This window comes from Buteo buteo, chromosome 11, assembly GCF_964188355.1.
Source record: "Buteo buteo chromosome 11, bButBut1.hap1.1, whole genome shotgun sequence".
NCBI classification, from domain to species: Eukaryota; Metazoa; Chordata; class Aves; order Accipitriformes; family Accipitridae; genus Buteo; species Buteo buteo.
In genome coordinates, this window is record NC_134181.1 from 15,170,442 (window position 1) to 15,191,139 (window position 20,698).

Here is a 20,698-nt window from a genome sequence, read left to right on the forward strand (position 1 = left end):
TAAAGCAAGAGTTTTAGCTTTGTTCTCTTTCACTAATTAGTGCATACAGTTTAACAGCAAGAAAATATATGGGTATGAAGCTGAATAGCTGCTCATCCCTATTTTAGTTGCAAAAGCAATCACTACACTGTAAGTGAGTTGTAACTTTCTGACAATACTTTGAAGTATTAAAAAGTGTAACAATCTTATTAATAAGCAGTCTCAGCAACTCACCTAATGTTTGGTTGTGCCCCCAGAAAATAAACACTGAAAGTTCATCTTTGCCATGATTTTGTGCCTGGGTAGTCAGGAGGACATCCATTTGTGAATCACCATCATAATCTCCAGGAACTACACTGGTTATGGTAACACTGAGAGATCTAGAATTAAAAACAAACAAAAATGCCCACATGCAAATAATTGTACAAATGTGTACATGAAAACTGAAATACTTGTGTGTTCAAAGGCTTGCCTTTTCGTCTCTATTGTTATTAGTTGGTCCAATACAATACTATCCTTTAGCAATCCGTCTTTTTGTGAAGTCCTTATCTAATGCAAAAGTAACTTCAAATCAAGCATTCTGCACACTGTCTTCCTCTAAGGAAGGATGACATTTTTAACTCTAAACTTCAGCTAACAGGCATCCTTCAGCCATATCCTGTTGTAATGTTAGCTAGACTTCATTAGATCCCTTCATTTTTTTAGAACCAGTCCTCAAAAATGTGTTTCAGAGAGCAGGATCTTTTGGTTGCATTCCAAGAACAAGACCATAAAGCAACAGGAGTCAGACAGATAGCTAGATCTTTTTAAAGATAATGTCATCTCCCCCTACCTTCTGCCACGTCTTACCACTCCTCTCTACACTTGTTTGTTCTATCTTTTTTTACTTGGTTACCTACACAGAGACTCTGCTTTACACAAACGAACATAGATCATTCTGTTAAGAATTCAAAGCAGATCATTTCTAATGCACTAAACAAATTACCTCCTTCCAAGATAGGAGGGAATAGGGAAAAATAAAAATATATAGAACTATAGAAGATGAAGCTGAGCTATAACAGCAATTTAACTTTTAATAGACATAATACTATTAGTAAGCATTATTCATAAGCAATAACATATCCTGTAATACTATTATGGTTAAAACTATACATATATATGTACATAAACACCCATTGTTTTACATTTTTTAAAAATTGATGGGTTTTTTTTAAAGCCACGTTTAAACTTTAGAAAGGAACAGTTCTCTACACAGAAATACCAGAACACCATTCTCCATATCTCATTCTAAAGCAGATGATATTGGCAGGATTCCACTAGTAACTACAGCAACTAGAAGAATTTCCCTGAAAACATGTCTTGGGACAGAGACTAATACTACCTGTCAAAAAGACTTAACCTATGATATGGAAAGATAACTTTCTTTACTAGTAAATAAAGCCCTGAAAAACCAAGTCAACTGCAAAAATATTCCAAGATATGGGCCTTTCTAATACTAATTAGAGGACAAAAAACCCAAAGCATAGAAATTCCGTAAGGTGGTGGGAAGTCATGCCTGTTAGTTAACAATATGCATGACAAAACTCATCTCTGCAAATTCTGTCATCTGATCCACAAAATCCAAACAAATAAAATGAAAAATGTATCAGGAAATTAATCAGGACACTGGTCAAAGAACTGGACCTCTAAAGGCAAGTTGAACAACACAGCCAAACAGAAAACAACAGCACAGACAATTCTAGTCACGTTCCCACTGACTGCAGAGATGCACTTTCAAAAAAAATGGCTACTTACATTGTTTCACCATTGACTATCAGTACTTACTTCATTGGTAACTTAACACGGGGCTTAAAGTAGGGTTCCTTTTGGTCAGCCAAAAAGATAATCAACTCATTTCCTGCAAAAGCAAGTAAGACAATGAGTAACAGAAGAGGATTGTAAATGGTATATATACAAAAACAACATTTAAAAAGCTCTGCCGCAAATAGTCATTCCTCACAGTTGCAAAAACTTCAAAAGACTTCCCATACACCTACTTCTTCCTCATTCAAAAAGAAGCAAAAGGAGCACTTCTTCAATACAACCCATAAATCTAATTGCATCTCAATGGAATGCTAATATCAAGAATCTTCTTTGGGGCTTAGTGTTAGACCTTTCTGCTATTGTTATCACATCACTTAAAATAAAACTTCCTATAATGAGTTAAGAAACATTACATGTGGAAAAGTAGTAGGCATCAGTTCCACACAAATAATTAAAGCTTCAAAGCTAACTCAAATTATTTTAATACTGTCTCTGACACAGCAGAATCTGATACTGCTTTCCCAAGTCAGCTGACAAAAGCCCTTTAAGTGACATTCACAGAAGTAACCTGGTTCCCTGCAGCATTTCCTCATTCAGAGGCAATGATACAAGCCACTATCATTTAATTATTTCAGGAAGATCTAAATAAAAGTCCATATTTTATTTTGCACGAATAATTGAAATTTGGGGTAGAAAAAAAAATTTAACCTGAACGATGAAATGTATTTTCAGTCAATAAATCACAACACACACACACACACACACACTGTTCTGCAAGTAAAATTATAGTTCACAGCTAAAGAAAAAAAATACAATTTTTTTACTCATCCTTTATTATGTTTGTTTTCTGCATTCTCCAATAAACTCACCAGTAGCATCCCAAACTGCAAGAACTAGGTTACCTAGCTCCAAACTTGAGCTACCATAACATATTTCAAGAGCATCATCCTGTGGCAAAGTTCACAGCTGTGAAATAGCAGAATACAAGCTCCCTGGCTACGAAAAAAAGATAACTGCCATAAATGTATTTTCCAAGAAGATGCCAACAAATGAGTAAATGAAAACAAATCCTTTCAAAATGGATAGGGGCGCATAGCGCAGTCCCATCTGGCAAGCTAATAAAGCCTGGGTTGCACTACACATTCACAGATGATTGAAAAAGTTGGCACACAGCAAGGTGGAGAAGCCTGCTGGCTGGTTAAGCTTTTGATAATAAAGCTGTGGGTTGACTGCTAAAACTTGTAATTCTTATTTCACACTATAGACTTTCACCTGCCTTTTTATCATCTATGTGGTAAAGTAATGATGACAATGAAGAAGCAAATGTAGTTTTACACATACCAGGTTCCAAGTCAATTATACTACTCAGAATGAGTTTTTTATGATCACTAAAGATAGATTTATGAAAATTTCAGCTCAGCACTCATCAACAGTCAAAATGAACAGACTACTGGAAATTATTAGATGAACAGAAAACAAAATCACTATGCCACTTTATCAATCCATAGTGCATACATCCTAGATGCTGTTTGTAGTTCTTGTCCTCTCATCTCAAAAATACAGAAGGAAAAAAGCACATAGGAGGGTGTGAAAAAAGGGAACAGTTTCCATACAAACAACAATTACGTAAGTTCAATCTGAACATCTGAGTGAGAATACCACAGAATTTTTCAAAATTCCCCAATGAAATACAGAAGGTGAACAGGGAAATGATCACTCACTGCCCTGTACTACTAGAAGCAAACACAACTAGAAGGTGGTAGGTTGAACAAGCAAAGAGCATGAACTTCCCCACTTACCCCTGTTTTGTGCATAGACTTAGAAAACAGGTAAGTGTATACACAATTCCATTTATTTGTATATTTTTAGTTTCAAAAATTGACTAAACCCAGGGTCCACTGGTAATTTTGAATTGTTCTTGCAACAGCATACTTCTGGATCTAGATTACCTCTTATGTTTAGCTAGTTTACCCTCTCTTACAAAGCTCTGAGTATGAACTGATTTTTCTTTCATGTATCTGAGCATATGGAATATTACTCTCATTCAGCTTAAGTAATTCAAGATCAGAACAGCAATATAAATCCAGTAAAAGGCCCAAGACATCATCCCCATTTCCTTACAAAGGGTCAGGATTATTAAGACTGGGCTTCTTTACCAGATCACTGTTCCTCAAAGTCTAGTATTATCTCCAATGCTCACTTCTTCAGCACTATTTAGAATTGGCTACCGTTTATTCTACTACTTAGAATTCTACTATTTAGAATTGGCTATTGCTTTTTGTTTAGGAAGTATTCTGTAAATTTTTCAAGTTACTTTCTGTCAAGACTTAAATCATGAAAAATAATGTTTTCAAGTAGGTTATTTCAGGCTGATTTTTACAGATAATATCAAGTTGGAAAACTATAGCAAATGCCGCTATGCAGAAGCAAAGAAGAAACCATAAGTTTCGTTTTGCAAACTTTTAACTATTCACATTTTTATATGCTTTTATCTGAAAGATAAGAAAGTAAAAATTAAATATCTTATCACTGACGTTCATTTTAAATCTAATCTTTCAGTGCATTTTTTTCAGTAGATGAGCCAGTGGAGCATTTTCAAGAAGCCATGCATCTAAATATCTCAACTAGATAGGAAATTCATTCATGCTTTACCAAAGCTACTTATAGAAACACTTCTGAGATTGAAGGAATAAAAAAGGTGTATTTGAGACTAAATTTATTATCTTAATGCGTAGCTTCAAGCAAGTAAAATAATCCAGGATTAACATCCGCAAATAACGCTGACAACTGATAATAAGCTCTGATTTGGGGTCCCCCCATATCTGAAGCCCAAGCAAACTCATGGCAGATGACAGCTGCGTGGAACAAATTTATCTAGCCTTCCACTTTAACATAATGTTTGAGGTAGAATAATGAGTAATCTATCCTCTTTACAACTATGAAACGTTCATCTCTGTTTCCCAAAATGCCGTGAAAACAGGAGTGAAAACCCAATTCGTGACCATCCACTCCGTGGGACAAAGTCTTTAGATTATTTCACAACCACAACTTCAACGTTAAAGTATTTCTTGCCCTATATGAAGCCATACTTCGGTGCAAGTCGCAAAGATCTTTTTCCATACAGAAAATACCCCGGGAGCAAAGCAAAGGTCAATTTTAGCCTTAGAGAACAATTTCGTTGTTCGCTATGCTCGCCCTCAGCCCTACGGCAAACAGACCCCAGCACTACTCGCTACGCTTCCGAAGCCAAGGCGCGGAACGAGCGGCTAGCCAGGGGCTCACCGAGGCTACCTCGGGCCGGAAGGGACCCGAAGGACCACCGGGCCCAACTCCCTCCTCCTCGCAGGACAGCTCCCACCAGGAAAGCCTTTCCCCACTCCCCGAGAACCGAGAACGCATCTGTCGGCCACGCAGCCGGTGCCCCTTCCCGAGGAGGCTGCCGGAAGGGAGGCCGAAGCCGAACGGCGCTCCGGAAGCCCGCACAGGCATTATGCCGCGGCCGCCCGCCTGCCCCGCTCCGCCAGCGAGCCTTCAAACGCGACCAGGACCCCCGCCGCGCTCCTCAGCTGCGCTCCCACCCTCCTCCGGACCGACGCTGGGAACGACGGCCCCGGCCCCGCTCCCGCCCCCGGAAGGCTCACCGCCTCGCAGCACGAACAGGTCCGTCTGCTTGTCCGAGTTGAAGTCGCCGAAGGCCGCTAGGGTCCCGTAGGCCTCCGCCCCAAAGAGCTGGGTGGTGACGTTCTGCAGGGCCCCGCCGGGCCCAACCAGGGCCAGCAGCAGGCACAGCCCAAGCCAGCGGCCGCAGCCCCCCATCCTGCAGCGCCGCGGCCCAGCTCCCCGCCCCCGCCCGCATCACTTACGGCAGCGCAGGGGTGTGCCCGGCGCAACTGCCGGCTCGCTTCCGGGACTGACCCGGAGGCTTTGCGACAGCGGCGCGACGCCCTACGCAAGTCTCTTTACGGCTGGCGCGGGTAACCAGGCGGAGATCGCCGCCCGGCTCGTTCGCTGAGGCAGGCGCCCGTGAGGCGCGAGCGGCTGTCCTGGCCAGAGCGGGGTGACGGCAGCGGCGGCTCCTCACCGGCATGGCGGCGGCGGCAGCAGCAGCGGCCCCTGCGGGGGCCCATATGGCTGATGTCAGCTGGAAGATGCTGGAGCTGCGGGGTCGCTCTAAACGTTCAGGTCTGACCCCTTGGCTTGCCCGAGAGGAGCTCCGGGGCTCCCCCTCCTCGCCAGCGCCTGCCCCCCTCTTCACTAACCGCCCCGTTCCCGCTCTCCTCTCCTTCCCTTTGCCCCGCCGCCCTCCCCGAGCTCTTGGCTGACGTCGTCCCTGTGCCTGTTTTCTCGCGCCCCCCCCCCCCCCCCCAGCCTGGCGTGTCACTCACCGCCGGTCGCGCTGCGGCCCCGCGTTCGGCGCGCGCAGGCACTCCCGAACGGTCCTTCCGCGCGGGCTCGGCGGGCTCTTCCCGCTGCCCGCGTGCCGCCCCGCGGCGGCTGCAGCCGTAATCCCCGCACGGAGGCCACAAAGGGCGGCCTGGTTTGCTGCCGGTGCGGGACCCTAGTGGAGTGCTGGGGCAGGGGTGGGTGTCCGCGGCGAGGCAGGGCTTCAGGTGATTTACAGGTGTCCTTTGGCAGCACGGTTGAAAGGGTAGCTGCTTGTGGCGGTAGTGCTGCATGCAGTTTCATAAAGGGGCCGGGCAGATGAAGTATTTTAAAATTGCAGGCGCTTAGACAAAAGTACCTGCTTTTGCCAGGTTTCCCTTGGATAAAGATTAAATTTTTTTTTAACTTGAGAATTTCTTGTTCTGAACTTGGATTGCGTGGCAGCTACGTTCTGGCCTAAATGAAAGGGTCATGTTTACCGAGTTGGCTTGAATTTCCAAAGTACAAAAACCTGGATTCTTTAATTTATTTTTTTTTAAATTAAATACAGGTTTAGGGCTCGTAATTGTTAATGTTCTAATGGAAACAGTTTTCCAGATGATCCCTGTGGTGTTTATTTGTATGTTATACGTGCTTGTAAAACTCAATTGTTATTTCCTTATTTGCGTATTTGATTGGTTCTGTTGTGGTAATGACTAATCAGACAGTGTGAAAAGGAAACGGGGCTTTATGAGGGCTCTCATAAAGATAATTGATTGATTAAAGACTGGTCTGATTCATACGGCTTTAAAAATTCTACTTATGTGTAGTATTAATGTGCAAAATACCACGATTAAGACTGTCCTGTAAATGAGTTGTTACTTTGTGGCCAAGCATGATTACATGGTACTGTTATCTGAAAATTGATTTACAAATGTAGCCGTAGAGCTCTACAAAATAAAGTCTGGAACATGCATGTTTGGAGTATGTGAATCCTGAGTCACAAGGCAGCATGCTAACTTTGGGATTCCCATGCAGATTCAGGCCCTGTGGCTGCAGAAGGCATTTGGATGATGTTAAATGCTTCAGTTTTTCTTAACTGCCTTCTACTTTTTTGTTAAATGTATAAGGAAGTGTCTTCCGTGACAATGACAGATTATTATTGTAGTTCACTTCCTTCTTTTCCTGTTCATAGAGATTTTGTCATTTTTATAGTAACTGAAGAAATTTATTTACTCAAGAAATAAATATGATTTTAGTTGAAATGCTTTTCTGGTAAAAGAGTTGATTTAAAAATCAAATTTTATATATAATTTTTCAGGGAACATTCTTATCTAAAAATGAAAATCATGTTCTTGTTTCTCAAATTTATTCCTGCATCTTTAGAAGTATGTTGAAATTTGTATAATTTCAGAGCTTTTATACTTCCTTTCTGGCACTCTCAGAGACATGGTTGGTATAGTCATTGAAAGTGGCTGAAACTCCCCCATACTGTTCTGAATTGGCTGAGGTCCATGCTTGAGAGTCCCAGGTTACAAACAGTACTGTTGGTTTAGGGTTTTTTTTCAGTATGATGCCTGGAGTAAGATATAGTCAACATGGGGTATAGACACATGTGCATGAAATGGGCATGACACATGTGTCTATACTCCATGTTAACTAGCATGAAATGCACATGTGATTCATGTTTTATAGTCGACAGCAAAGTATCATTTAAGACCCTATCCTGTTGGCGGTAATCCATATCTTCATGTTTATGTATATTAAATTATGAATTACTTTTTTTGCTAGTAAACCCAAATTTTATTGAGAATTTTTCCATTCCCTTCCTTGAGCTATGAAATACTGTTTCATTCACTGCAACTGTGATAATTAACAGTTAGGAGCAGACTATAAAGATACTCTGTAGTTGACCAGTCCGCAAGCCCTGAAATTTTGGTTACTTTAAAAAACATAAACTTCTTGAAAGATTTCGAAAAACTTGTCATCATAGTTACAAACAGTATTTTCTTATTTTACATTGCAAACTGGAAGATGTTCTACTTCAAATTACTGAGATATTCAGTACCATAAGCAATATATACGACTGCAAGTAACATCCTAGTGTAAATTCCACATGGGATAAAAGCAGCACTATGCATAAGCAGAATTTTAGCTCCCCGTGCTTACTATTACTTAACGCTTTTATATGCACTAGTTAAATCAGTATTTTTATTTAATCTGGAGATATATCAAATAGATTTTATTCAGCACCTTTTGATGTTAGTAGCAAATTTCCTATTCAATATCAAAGCTACTGTCTAATCTCCAAAAGGGACTTTGTGTAGACTGTGTCATTTTATTCAGATAAGTTTTATGGAAGTAAAAGCAAAATAAAACCAATGTTTAGGCTAGAAGAGGGAAACATAGAACGTAATGAAACTTTACTACCCTTTGTGCTGTGCACTCTGTCATGCTAATAACTCCACTAACATTGCTTTCACTTAATTTAATGCTGGTTGCCTTTAACATTTACTAAACAGTTTTGAAAATTACTGTAGCTTAGCCTGAGACGTTTGTGATTAGCTGCACCAATTTGAAATGGCCAATTTGGATGATGACAGAACCTCCTCTGCGCATGGTTTTTTAAAATTTGGTAAGTGTGCAGTTCTGTGTTTTGTTTTTTTTGTGGCTATTTAACTCAACAAAAAAATGTGTTTTGTGTTTTATGCTAGCAGTTTTTTAGCACTGTACAGTAGAACTTAAATATTTGAGCTCTTTCAGTGAAAATTTGTGAAAATTGGAATCTACTTGGATTGAAATCTACTGTTCAGATCTTTATGTTTTGTTTGTGTTTTGCGTTCTTGTAAGTATCTTTCAGTGTGACAATCTCTGAACTGAAATTTCTCTTATAAGATGATGGTCATGTGAAAGGTGCACTAAGTATGGTGTTTAGAATTAACTCCTAAAAAAATCCAACATGACTGGTTTAGAGAAAAGAAGTAAAATTTCCAGTAAGTCAGTCGTTGTTCTAAAGCTTGACTTTTGGAAATTAAGTGGAAGCAAAATAAAGCCCCTTGGCACAGCTTCTCTTTAGGTACAACAGGAGCTAGAGTATATGAAGTTGGCAAGGCTGTTACTGATTTAGCTCAATATATTTTGAAAAGAGTTTGACTGGAACAAATGTGTCCATATGTGAAGGTAGTTGATCTGGGTAAAACTGTATAGGAGTCTTGTTTAGGCTGTGTTGAAACACAGAAGCAGTACAAGCACTAGTGAGAGTAACCAGGTAAGGGGATTTCAGCTGCCTCTTGCCACAACTGAGTCACTTGAACTACCCTGCCCTGCCTGTGGCATTTCTGGTTTGCCTCTCTTAATGTCAAAGGACATGTGAAGTGTTGACATGGTAATAAAAAAAATACTTGTTCCTAGTTATTAAATTGATACTTGATGTTTCTTTTGTTATGGTGCAAAATAAACGTTTCTAGTAGTTTTAAGAGCTGTTGTTTTGAGTACTCAGAAATGGCAATGACTGCCTTGAATATACTGAATGATTTCTGCCTTGCTTGTAGCATTTCCAAGGCTGGTGTGGCAGACTTTGGCATTTTGGTGTATGTTGGTTCTCTGAAGATCCTGTGTACTGGCATGGTGGTCAATGTTTTATTTCTGGTGTTCAGTAACTTCTCTGTGTTGTTAGTTACTGTAAATCCTGAAATCAGTAATTTCTGTTAAGTATAATATACTGCAGAGAGAATTCACTTCAGCTGATTAGGAAATAGAGAAAGGACAAGATAAATTGGTACATATTTTTCTTTTTCCATGTAATTCTAATTGAATTATATGTCCAGTCTAACACATGATTTGTCTTGATAAACTATAGTTGAAAAATTTTCTCGCTTTAAAACTATTTAAATGAAACTATTACAACATTTTACTTATTTTTACCTGTGGTGTTATCATCACTCAACCTAGGTAACACTTTGTACCTTGTGTTTACTCCTAATGTTTATTCACATAAAGGAATACCATAATACCTTTTTGTTCTTCCTCACCCAGCCCCTCACCTGGGGTTTCCTTACCACATTTTCATTGAGTTGTAGAACAGTTCAGTTTGGAAGGGATGTTAGGAGGTCATCTACTCCAGGCTCTCGCTCAAAGCAGGGTCAGCTATGAGTCATAGTTTCCTCCTGTATGTAGTGATTAAAAATCCCCACCAGCAACAGCATAGTTGGTACATGTGAAGTTCATGGAATCAGAGTTCAGATATTTACATATGTGAGAAGTGACTTTTCTTTCTAGTGGAAGTGCTTCAGAAAATTATTTTCTTATATCACCTTGCTCAACTACATGGGTTTGGACTTAAAAGCAGATGTATTTCAAGGCAGACAACTATTAGAATAAACTGTATGGTATCCAACAGTGTTTCTGTCCAGTACCGTGTTAATTGAGCTCAGGAGAGATTGCAGAAGTCTCGAGGGAAAGGAAATGTGATGTTGGGAGGATATGATTTGTTCGTATGATATCATGTCTCAAACTTTGCTGTGTGAAGAAATAAAATCCTCTTTGGTCCCAATGTCTTCTGTAATGTGAAGATGTTATCGCCCATACTAATACTGGGTAATGAAAGTTACTGTGACCTGAGATCTAGAACTTATTCATGTCTCAAGTGTTGGGATACACCCAGAACTAGTGTTGCAGTAAAGGACTGTGGTCAGTTTTTATTCTTATCAGATCTAGAAAGAAATCTGTTGTTCTCAGATTTGTTTTGTTTGGTCTGTGTAGCATTCGCTACATATCAAGGTGCCACGATTAGATCACTGGTCGGCCCGGACCAGGGAAAGAGACAGATAACACACACAGTGTGAGCACCAACTTCCCGCTTTTATTGCGCAGTTAATTCCTTTTATACTAACAAGGGGAGGTGGGGTTACAGGTACATCACAAGGCTGCGACTAACCCTCTAACTTTCCGTGACAACGCGAGATCTTCCGAACGCCGACCCCTACAGGTCTGTGCTGATTTAACTTTGCAAGTAAACATTTTCTTTTGTTCTTCTGGCATGTGAAATGCTGGAAATAAAATTCTTGCCATGTTGTTTCCATTCGCTTGTGATTAAACTTTGGGGAGGTATGTGTTTGGTTGGTTGGTTTTTTTTAAATTCTGTACTTTGAAAAATTTGAATAATCGGTCTTTGTTGAAATATGCAAATCTTTATCCATAGACTAGGCCCAGAATTCAATTCTGATGCCTATTTTTCTTCAATATCTGCAATTGCTGCCATCTTCAAGGATGTGTGGGTGTTCAAAGCTTCTGTATATACGAATTTGGGAGCAGGGTTTCAAAATGTCGGCCATAGCTTTTAAATCTAAACATCTAGGCAGTTTATAGTTCTTCTCTGAAGAGCAATTAATGCTTATCTCAAGTATAACTGGAATAAAAAATGAAGTGGATGGGTGACATAATATCCCCAGCCTCCAGAGGTTGTCTATACATAAGTACTTACACTGCTAATAGCTTACCTTGGAGAACTTCCCTTAATTTCCTTCAGTTTTGTATTCTGCTTAGAAATTGAATTGCAAGTTTTTCCTGGAATTGTTGTACATTTGTGTATAATCTGCTGGATAATGTTTTCTTATAATTTCCATGTCTTAGCTAAGTCAGAAATATCTTGTTTATTACTTCAGTTCTACACTAGTAATTGATGTCTCTGTTACCAGTTATTGGGCTGTTTCAAATTTCTTCCTGTTTTCTAATACTTTGAAAGGAAATTACTATCCTTTTTAGTAATTCTTCAACTTGAAGAATGGTGAAATCATATTACCCTGGAACCTGTAAGTGGTAGGAAATGAAAGGGGATTAATTTTCATTCAAGATATGGATATATTGTATTTAGTCAGTGCAATTATCTGAAAACAAACAGGGATTTAATTGGACTTGGGATAAAGATTTTGAGTGTTCTTTATCAGACATTAAATATATTAATGCACGAGGTAACAGTTTGATTTCCTATCTGTGTGGGTTTTTAGTGATTTTGAAGTAGTTACTGACCTGCAGCAATCCACTTCTGATGTAAGGAAATAATGGGCATACTTCATTCTTTGCGGAAGAGAATCTGAACTACCACATACCCTATTTAAATTTTGGATGGGGTTATTACAATGTTCTACAGCTGAAGAAATATTAAATCAACAAAACATTTTTTAAAATTCCTTCCTAGCATATCTACTTATTTACCTAAAGTAAAACTCACACTGTATGTTTATAATGAAATGAGATATTTATGAAAAATAGTATTTGGAATTAATGTCCTCATTCTGTTTCTTCTGAATGCTAACATACAAACTGAAAACTCAAGGGTACTATTTGCATATGTCATTCTTTTATGTTTAAGTGTTGCAGTCTTGCTGCTGTCATTTTTTTCAGTCTGAAAACCTGTTTTAAATTTGTAACTGAAAATAGCTTCCTATGGCAGGTTTTTGTCTTGCTGAAATGAACTGTTAAACAGATTTTGGAATAGAGTATAGATGGGCTTTTTTTAGCGATCCTGAAAATAGCTGCCACTGGGTTATGGTCTCACTACAAAACCGCATGGAAAGAGAAGCTAGTTCCATGTTTTTCCTATCTGTTTCTTGCTTTTGATTAGATTGTGATACTAATGAAACATAATTTACCACAGGATTTGTCCAGCACAATGCTGTAGACACCCAAGCAAAACATAAACTATATAGATGCTAAGGAGGAATTAATGAAGAGTGCGTGGAAAACTTTGGTTTTGATTGTTCCTTTAAACAAATTCTCCTACTTGTAGTAGGAGTAATTTTAAGGAATACTTTCAAGCCATAAAACTTTACTTTTTGTCAATTTTATTGAACTTTGAATTCATACCACCTTTTTGTTTCATCAACAGTCTACTCTGGCTGTTTTAATTTATTTCTGCTAGTAGTTTCAAACATCTAAAAGAATATAATTTGTAGATGGTAGTGCTTTGACATTTTCATGCTCTTTATTCTGTTCAGTTGTCTTTCTGCACAAAGTTGAAATCTTTGAATGCTCTGAAATAGAAGAATATTCTTTTTGTTCATGATAACTTTATTTTGTTTCTCTGTTGGCCACAGAGGGTCACAGATTGTCTGGTAAGTATGTAAATTAGAACAATTTTGTTTTAGAAACTTGTGTGTGTAAGTGTGTGTGCCTGTGAATACTTAACTTTTTCATGGTGCAGTACTGGGGTTATCAGTCTGCAAGAAATAGACATTCTGAACTTATTTCACACACAAAGGACAGTGTACTATGTATGTGTTATACAGTTAACAAATCTAAGGGCAAGACTCTTTATTTTGCCTTTGAAAATCTAGTAAGTGAATATTTCTCATAAATTTGCTACTTTTTATGCAATAAGTGACTTACTGAAGATTTTTTCTTACGCATATTCTGTCCTACTTTCACTGAATCACCTTATAAAATTACAATTACTGCAGTTCACTGTATTGTGTGCTTTTGCAAGATAACTGAATTAATAGTATAACTATAAATTACGAATCTTCTCATGGACAGGAATTCCTAGGCAAAAAGAAGTAGAAAAATAAAATTGCTTTGAAAAATTAATTTAAATTGGTTCAGAATGTTGATTTTTTTTTTTTTTAAACAGAAGATACAAAAGGTGTGATATATTACAAGTTTTTCTTTTCCATTAGAACAACTTCATTTCTTTTAGCTTTGTTTTGTTAGGGAACTCAAATTGGGCTCTCTGTCCTTCCCTCTCAGGCCCTTTCTCCACATGCACGTGATGTTTGTAACTTAACCTCTTCTAATGAGGAAAGGAAAGGCTGTAGGGGAAGCTCAGATGTGTTGGTAAACGTCACCTGAGAATCCATGTACAACAGACCTACAGGAGTCTGCTGAAGGAAGGGTGGATTTTTTTTTAACTACTATGATTGCAAAGCAAAAGTAATACTAATTTGGGGGGAGAGGTTTGAGTTCTTGAGGAACATTTTCCAATCTCCCCACCGAAGGGCTTGATTAGTAACGCTTCTGTTACCGCTCCACATATATTCATTTCATTTGGATGAGAGTCCTGTATACGGATGATCTCCTGTCTAATGCTTGGACGTGTGCTGGGAGTGCGAAAGAGGCAACTTCAGTAGGAGCACTCTGCTGCATCCTGCCAGAACTGCTTGGCTGGCAGGGCTTCCCTGGCAATTCATTTTTCTGAGCTTTTCAGAAGGACAGCATGCAGTCCGGAAAGGGGAAAATCTCATTCTTCCTGTTATCGAGTGGCTCTGTGGGAGATCTTCCCATCCAGAACACTGAATAAAGCCAAAGTGATTTATGGAGGGAGAGCAGTATGTTACTCTTAAATCAGAAGTTGGACATGGTTTACCGCAGTAATTTTTAAGAAATCGTGTCTTTCTGATAGGTAGCTCATTTCAGCTGTCAGGAAAATGGACTTTTCTGGTGCAAATAGGGAGGCAGTCAATATGTGGGACACTGAGAAGGAAAGATGTGGACTTGATAGCATTGTATTTCTCTGGAATATAGGTAATTTGGGGGCTTTATCTGTTGGATGGGTTGTTTAAGCTTTGGTAGTGTGTGAGACCAAGCTAAGCCTTTTTTTGATTCAAGAAATGAAATCAGCTAGGCTTTTTGTGGTGGTAGGCGAAAGCGGAGTTAGGATAGGTAAAACATTAATAGTGTTGTACATGTTCACCATTTAGAGAAGGCAGGTAGGGAAGTAATTGTTAAATTTGGGCTACTTTTGTCCCTCTTCTGTTTTTCTACATATCTTTAGGAATTCTGTCTATAGCATACTTAATTTATAAGAAAAGGTTCTTAGAAAATTCTTAACGTTTAATAGGCTGTCTTCAATAATTAAACTATACATTTATGTAGCATTTGCTGGAGCTGAATATCTGCAAGGCATTGGAGATCCAGATGGAGGTCTTGTTTGTGCGGACGGGTACTGCAGAAAAAATGTGTAGAGAAATCTGTTCTCTGAGATTTTAGAAATTACAATTTTTGTTGTTTGAATTGAAATTCGATAAATTGTGCTTTTGTATAACAAACATGAAAAAATCATATCGCAGTAATTTTTAGGAAAACTAGAATTATGAAACTAATTCTGATCTTGACCCCCCCCCCTTTTTTTTTTTTTTTTTAGGTTCAATTTATGAGCCACTTAAAAGTATTAACCTTCCAAAACCAGAGGGGGAAAGTCTGTGGGATAAATTAGATCATTATTACAGAATTGGTAAGTTAATAATTTTAATAATTGTTCCTACCACGGAAGATTTTCAGTGTAACTTACTAAAATATATACAGTTATGGTTATGACAGTAATTGGCTTTGTCTTAAAATAATATCTGCAGTCTTTAATAAGGATTTTTATTTTCTGAAAGATAAAGGGTTCTGTCATTACAATTCCTCATAAGATTCCTCTGATAATATAATGCATGTGTTTGGATATTTCATACATTGCTTCAAGAATTGTGACCTGTAAATAGTGTTCAAAATTATCATCTGCATTTGTCAAATGGTAGAATAGGTTCTAAGTTGCATCTGATGGTCTTGGATGGGGAGGGTTAAACATAATCTGCTGACAGGTTTTGATGCTTGAACTAACCCAGATATGAATTAGAACTGATATTTACATGTATTCCTACTTGAGGATAGTTTCTGAAATTTCTGCTGGGAGTTTGAAAGGCACAAAAACTGGAGGGCTGAATTACACTTCTTGCTGAAAATGAAAATTTATGTTGGAAATGCAGTCCAGCTGTAAGACTGAATTTAGAATTAATTTGGATAAAGTGGTAGCTTAGTATTGTGGCATTAGCCAGATACAGCTGAGGAAACATTTAAATGGAAAAAAGCTTTCTTTTAGTACTTAAAACAGTTTGTCAGGTAATCAGTGAGAAGTTAATTTTTGTTATCAATGGTGCCCTAATGCATTTTTGTGCTGAAATTTTATCTGTTAGCTAACTTAAGCCAACTTGAGTGTTTTTCTTTTCATTATGTGATCATTTTAAGTCAAAACCATACATGTTAAAGAAGCAATGGTTTATTTTGATTGTTTTGGGGGTTGGAGGGGTTGTGTTATAATAAAGTCCTGCCTGTATTCTAAAATCAGTTTTTTTAATGGCTGTGCAATTGACTGTTTAAAATTTAAGTTTTAGTCAGGCAACGGTGTAAAATAGTGAAGAATTTTTCCATCATTCTAAAAATGTGGGATGAGACTCCCTTCAAATTGCTTTTTGAAGTGAAATCCGTGAGTTGTGCCTGGTCTATCCATAGATGTGTTGCTTTTTGTAGATGCATTGCTTTTATCTTTCTTACAGAGGAGATCACTGTTCTATTTACTTTTAATGCTTGGCAGCAGCAGATCTGTGGTGGTGCTTGCTCTTTTATCTGTTAGGCACTTATGTTGCAAGCAGTCTGCTGCCTCAGTAAAAATTTACTACTGAATTTATACTTCATTTTAGAATAGTCTATATTGACTTTTTCAGGTAACATTTTATCAAAGTTCTTGTTATAAGATATTAAGTCACTGAAGAATATAATGCAAAAAGCCATAAGCCCCTGTAATTTTCATTTAAAATACTTAATTTCTAATACATAGACAATAAAGAGGCTTTTTTAAATTGATGCTTGATAACATTGTGGAAACAAACCTGCTTTCTTGTCTTATAATGAACAGGTTATTGTTAGAAAGGTCATGTTGAAGGACATTAAGCCCAGTTTCAATCTTGTATCTTGTAGCACACTGGTTATGATACAATTTTAGGAAAAAAATTCAGAAAGTGCAAAATATTAAAGTACAAAGTGAATGAAAGTAGTATTTAGTATTTTTTCTAATTCAGTTTTAACAACTTGAAAATTCCTGTCTTTTCTATTTTTATGTCAAGGTACTGAGTTAAATAATTGTAGTTGTCCTTTCTCATTACTTCCTCCTTCCTTTCCTTTTTTAAAAATATTGATACAATCATCTGGCCTAAGTTAAAAAATTAATTTTTATGAATTTAGAGTTCTGCAGAGTTTAACTATTTAAATGGGGGGGGGGGCAGTTGACATACTGTAGGCCCCCTTCCCCCCCCTTTTTTTTTCATAATAGGGAAATTACTGGGTTGCATTGTAGAGATTCTGTACTGAGTGGGCTGTACTAGAACAGAGCCATATAAATAGTTTTGAATACTGAGTTTTTGTAAAAAGGTCTAATTTGACTGTAAAAACAAGGTAACAAAATTCTTTGCATGTGTCTTTCTCTTTACCTTTCTTTCTCTTCTGTTTTATGTTGTGCTTGCTCTAACAGGTTGTTCACATCTTGATTTATTCCTGAAAATCTATGTAGAAACTGGAAGAAACATAAGTGTTGTTAATACCACTTCTTCTTTTTTCCTTTTTCCAGTTAAGTCAACATTGCTGCTTCATCAAAGCCCAACCACAGGTCTGTTTCCTACAAAGACATATGGGGATAACCGAAAGGCAAAAGTACACGACAGTCTTTACTGTGCTGCATGTGCCTGGGCACTAGCCCTTGCTTACAGGTGACTAACTTCTAAACTCAGGTCTCTGCCATGTTACATTCTTTCTGTTATGGAGTTCCCTAGGAATGTTTTAAAAGATGAAACTTTATCAAAAATAGTTTTGTAAATCCATAGGGATAGTACATGTTTCCAAATATCAATAAAATACTTATGTAGCTACTAGGTTAAAAAAATCTCACTCTAATTTGGTAAGTAAGCATGTTTTCATATAATTTAATTGGTACCCATGTTCTGAAACACAGGAATTACTGCATGCTGTAAAAAAAAAAAGGTTATTGTGGCAAACTACTCATGCAATACTGCTCATTTTAAATGTAGTAGGAGAGTGCAGAGCAGAAGCAGGGTTGCTGCAGGTAGTAACAATCCGGGTACTTGCAGGAGACTGAATCCTTGACTGCTGAGAAATGTGTACTTGGGAAATAGTAGTGACTATCTTCCTCGCTAGGTACAAAGGCTGGGCCATCTCAGTTGTTAGCTCTCCTTACTTTCTGTTTTGTCCGTTTCCACGGTTGACTCATTAGAGAAGTAGGCTAGGAATTTGCATGGTGTTTATGACCTTAAGAACTATGGGAGAGTTACATCCCATAATAATTAATTCATAATTTCCTCTCCTTTACGTCAAATAATTATGGAAATTGCTTTCTGAGATTTAGTATTCCTTGTTTCCAACCTTGCTACCCCAGCCACCCAGGAAAACACAGAGGTGATGATAACTGAAATGTGGTGTTTTTAAGAAAGAAGATGGTGTGCAGATATTGAATAATTTACTCTTTTTAGTAATCAACTTCTTGTATTGAGGTAGTGATCACAATCTTGGACAAAATTCTAGTATACTGTACAGAAGAAGGACCAGAAATAATATGAGGAGCTACTGTTGAAGTAAAGATGATCTACTTGGCAGATAAAAAGTTTTGAGTTTCTTTTCTGTCTCCATTTATTGCTTTAGATTCTATACCCCTGACACCAATCTGAAGAAACAGTTATTAAAGTTGTCTTCTAGGAAATGTTGTTAAAAAATGATGCTTTTTGAAAGAGAAGACATACAGAGATTTGCCTTTACTTCTGGACATGCCGTGCCTGAGATCTAATGGGTTTCAAAATTTTGAGAAACTAGCAAAAATTATAAGGAAATTAACATTCAGAATGTGTAATGATTACTTTCATTTCTTATATTGAAATCTTTGCATTTTTCTTTTAATTTCTCTTTCTGTTGGTGACATAAAAGCATTTGAAAACAACAAAAAAAAATTAGAAGGAAGAATGAAAGGGGCAGGGGTGATTGCTTTGAATTTTCAGCAACTCATAGAAGAGAGCATGGCATGTTGTTGCCTGAGTTATTCAGTCTTTAATTTCCACTATGTAGAATCATAGAAGATGATATGTGAAATTTGATGCAGGTTGAAGGAAGGGCAAAGTGGCAAGATAAATAGTTTGTGTTACGTCCAATTATGCTCAGAACAGGGCCCTGAACTTCAGGTGCTATGCACCGAATTTTCTTTGATGGGCAAAGGTTGATGATTGAAATTAAGTGAACGGCAAAAATCTGAAATGAACCAAGATACAAGACTCATGTGGAAGGTTGTGTTATCTACCACATGCAGATTACTGTGCTTGACTCATGCCAGTGCTGCTGTTCACTTTCATAAAAGCTGAATTTCTTGAGAGCATGTTAAGAAAACAAACACTGCTCTTGTGAATAGAAGAGAAATGTTGTAACGTGAAAATTTCAGGGCTTTTACATGTGCTTCTTATTGCTCTTTGGATTTGTGGTAAAGTTGGGAATAAATACTAAATTTTTAACCTATTAATTTTGCATTATCTGGTTTTATTCCTTGGGTTGCTTTTCCCCCCCTTTTTTCAACTTTGTAATTGAAAACAAGTATATTTCTTATATCTAAGATTATTATTTAAATAGCATGACTTCTGGACATGTACGATTTTAGAAGTTATCACTACATTCCTAATTTTCAGTGCAGGTAGCAGAACCTCAGCATAAACTACTAACATGTTAAGCATGGTAGAAAAGGATATGCTTCATTTGCAGTGTAGTTATCATCCACTTACCTGTATTCAAATTAGTAACAGCTATAAAGTGGACTGAGAAATAGCATTGAGCATATTGTGCTGTTTTGCATATTTGTATCAGAGACACGTTGTTCTAAGTTACGAATACGTAAGAAAATATTATTTTCACCCTGAAAGACTCAATCAAAAATTGGGAACTGGAAAAGACAGAACACATGAATGCAATGATCAAGGTTGTTTACACACTATACATTTCTTAGAGATAAAATAACTTAGGATTTGGCATTGTTTTTAATATATGTTTAGTAATATGGTAATTGTGAATATTGTTTGATTTCAGGTATAAAAATAACAAGGTATCTTGAAACACATTTCTGGACTTTCGGAGTAGTGAACTTTCAGACTCTTGTATGCACAGCTGTAGTTTATCAACATCATCAGGAAAGTGACCTTGATTATGAATGGCAGATATTTTTTAGAGTTAAAGAGAAATTGTCTGTGTTTTGGATCTGCCAAGGAACATAGAACAGTGGCTTGCAATGTTATAATATCAGGAAGGATTTTTTTTTTTTTTTAAATATTTTGAAATAGCAATGTTTGTGTAAGTTGCAATATAAACTAAAAAACTTTTTCTTTCTTTTTAATTAAGGAAGGATGGTCAGGGCTATAAATATGTTGATACGAGCATGGGTACCACTATAAAACAATGTTAGTTAAATACTTAATATTTCAAAGCACTAATGTGTCTTTTTCTTTTTCTCCCCCTAATGCATTTCCACTTTGTTTTATGAGTTATCTCTCTTACCCAGGCGTATTGATGATGACAAGGGAAGGACTCATGAACTGGAGCATTCTGCTATAAAGTGTATGAGGGGAATTCTCTACTGCTATATGCGCCAGGCCGATAAGGTAAAAGACTGTAGTGTGGACACAAGCACTCACTTAATTCTAAGGGATTAATTAAACTGTGAAAACTAACTTCTAAATATAGATAAAATTCAAAAGGGGAATGC

The 20,698-nt window shown here is 37.6% G+C and overlaps 2 protein-coding genes across 7 annotated transcripts in view; one reads left to right on the forward strand and one right to left on the reverse strand.

Annotated features, from left to right (window-relative positions):
- The window catches only part of ITFG1 (integrin alpha FG-GAP repeat containing 1), a 94,106-nt gene extending 88,465 nt beyond the window's left edge, over nucleotides 1-5,641 (reverse strand). For both annotated transcript variants that reach the window (XM_075040180.1, XM_075040179.1), the window contains exons 1-3: nucleotides 5,424-5,641; nucleotides 1,804-1,876; nucleotides 214-359 (exon numbers count right to left, since the gene is read on the reverse strand). In XM_075040180.1, coding sequence (XP_074896281.1) covers nucleotides 214-359; nucleotides 1,804-1,876; nucleotides 5,424-5,598 — 394 coding nt within the window. In that variant the 5' untranslated portion in view covers nucleotides 5,599-5,641. The remainder of the gene's footprint in view (nucleotides 1-213; nucleotides 360-1,803; nucleotides 1,877-5,423) is intronic.
- Nucleotides 5,642-5,730: 89 nt separating this feature from the next.
- The window catches only part of PHKB (phosphorylase kinase regulatory subunit beta), a 90,478-nt gene continuing 75,510 nt past the window's right edge, over nucleotides 5,731-20,698 (forward strand). For 2 of the 5 annotated variants that reach the window (XM_075040175.1, XM_075040176.1), the window contains exons 1-5: nucleotides 5,829-5,964; nucleotides 8,685-8,779; nucleotides 15,281-15,370; nucleotides 17,522-17,660; nucleotides 20,495-20,594. In XM_075040175.1, coding sequence (XP_074896276.1) covers nucleotides 8,725-8,779; nucleotides 15,281-15,370; nucleotides 17,522-17,660; nucleotides 20,495-20,594 — 384 coding nt within the window. In that variant the 5' untranslated portion in view covers nucleotides 5,829-5,964; nucleotides 8,685-8,724. Of the gene's footprint in view, nucleotides 5,965-8,684; nucleotides 8,780-15,280; nucleotides 15,371-17,521; nucleotides 17,661-20,494; nucleotides 20,595-20,698 lie in introns of all 5 variants that reach the window. The other 3 variants (XM_075040173.1, XM_075040174.1, XM_075040177.1) reach the window with 2 other exon arrangements.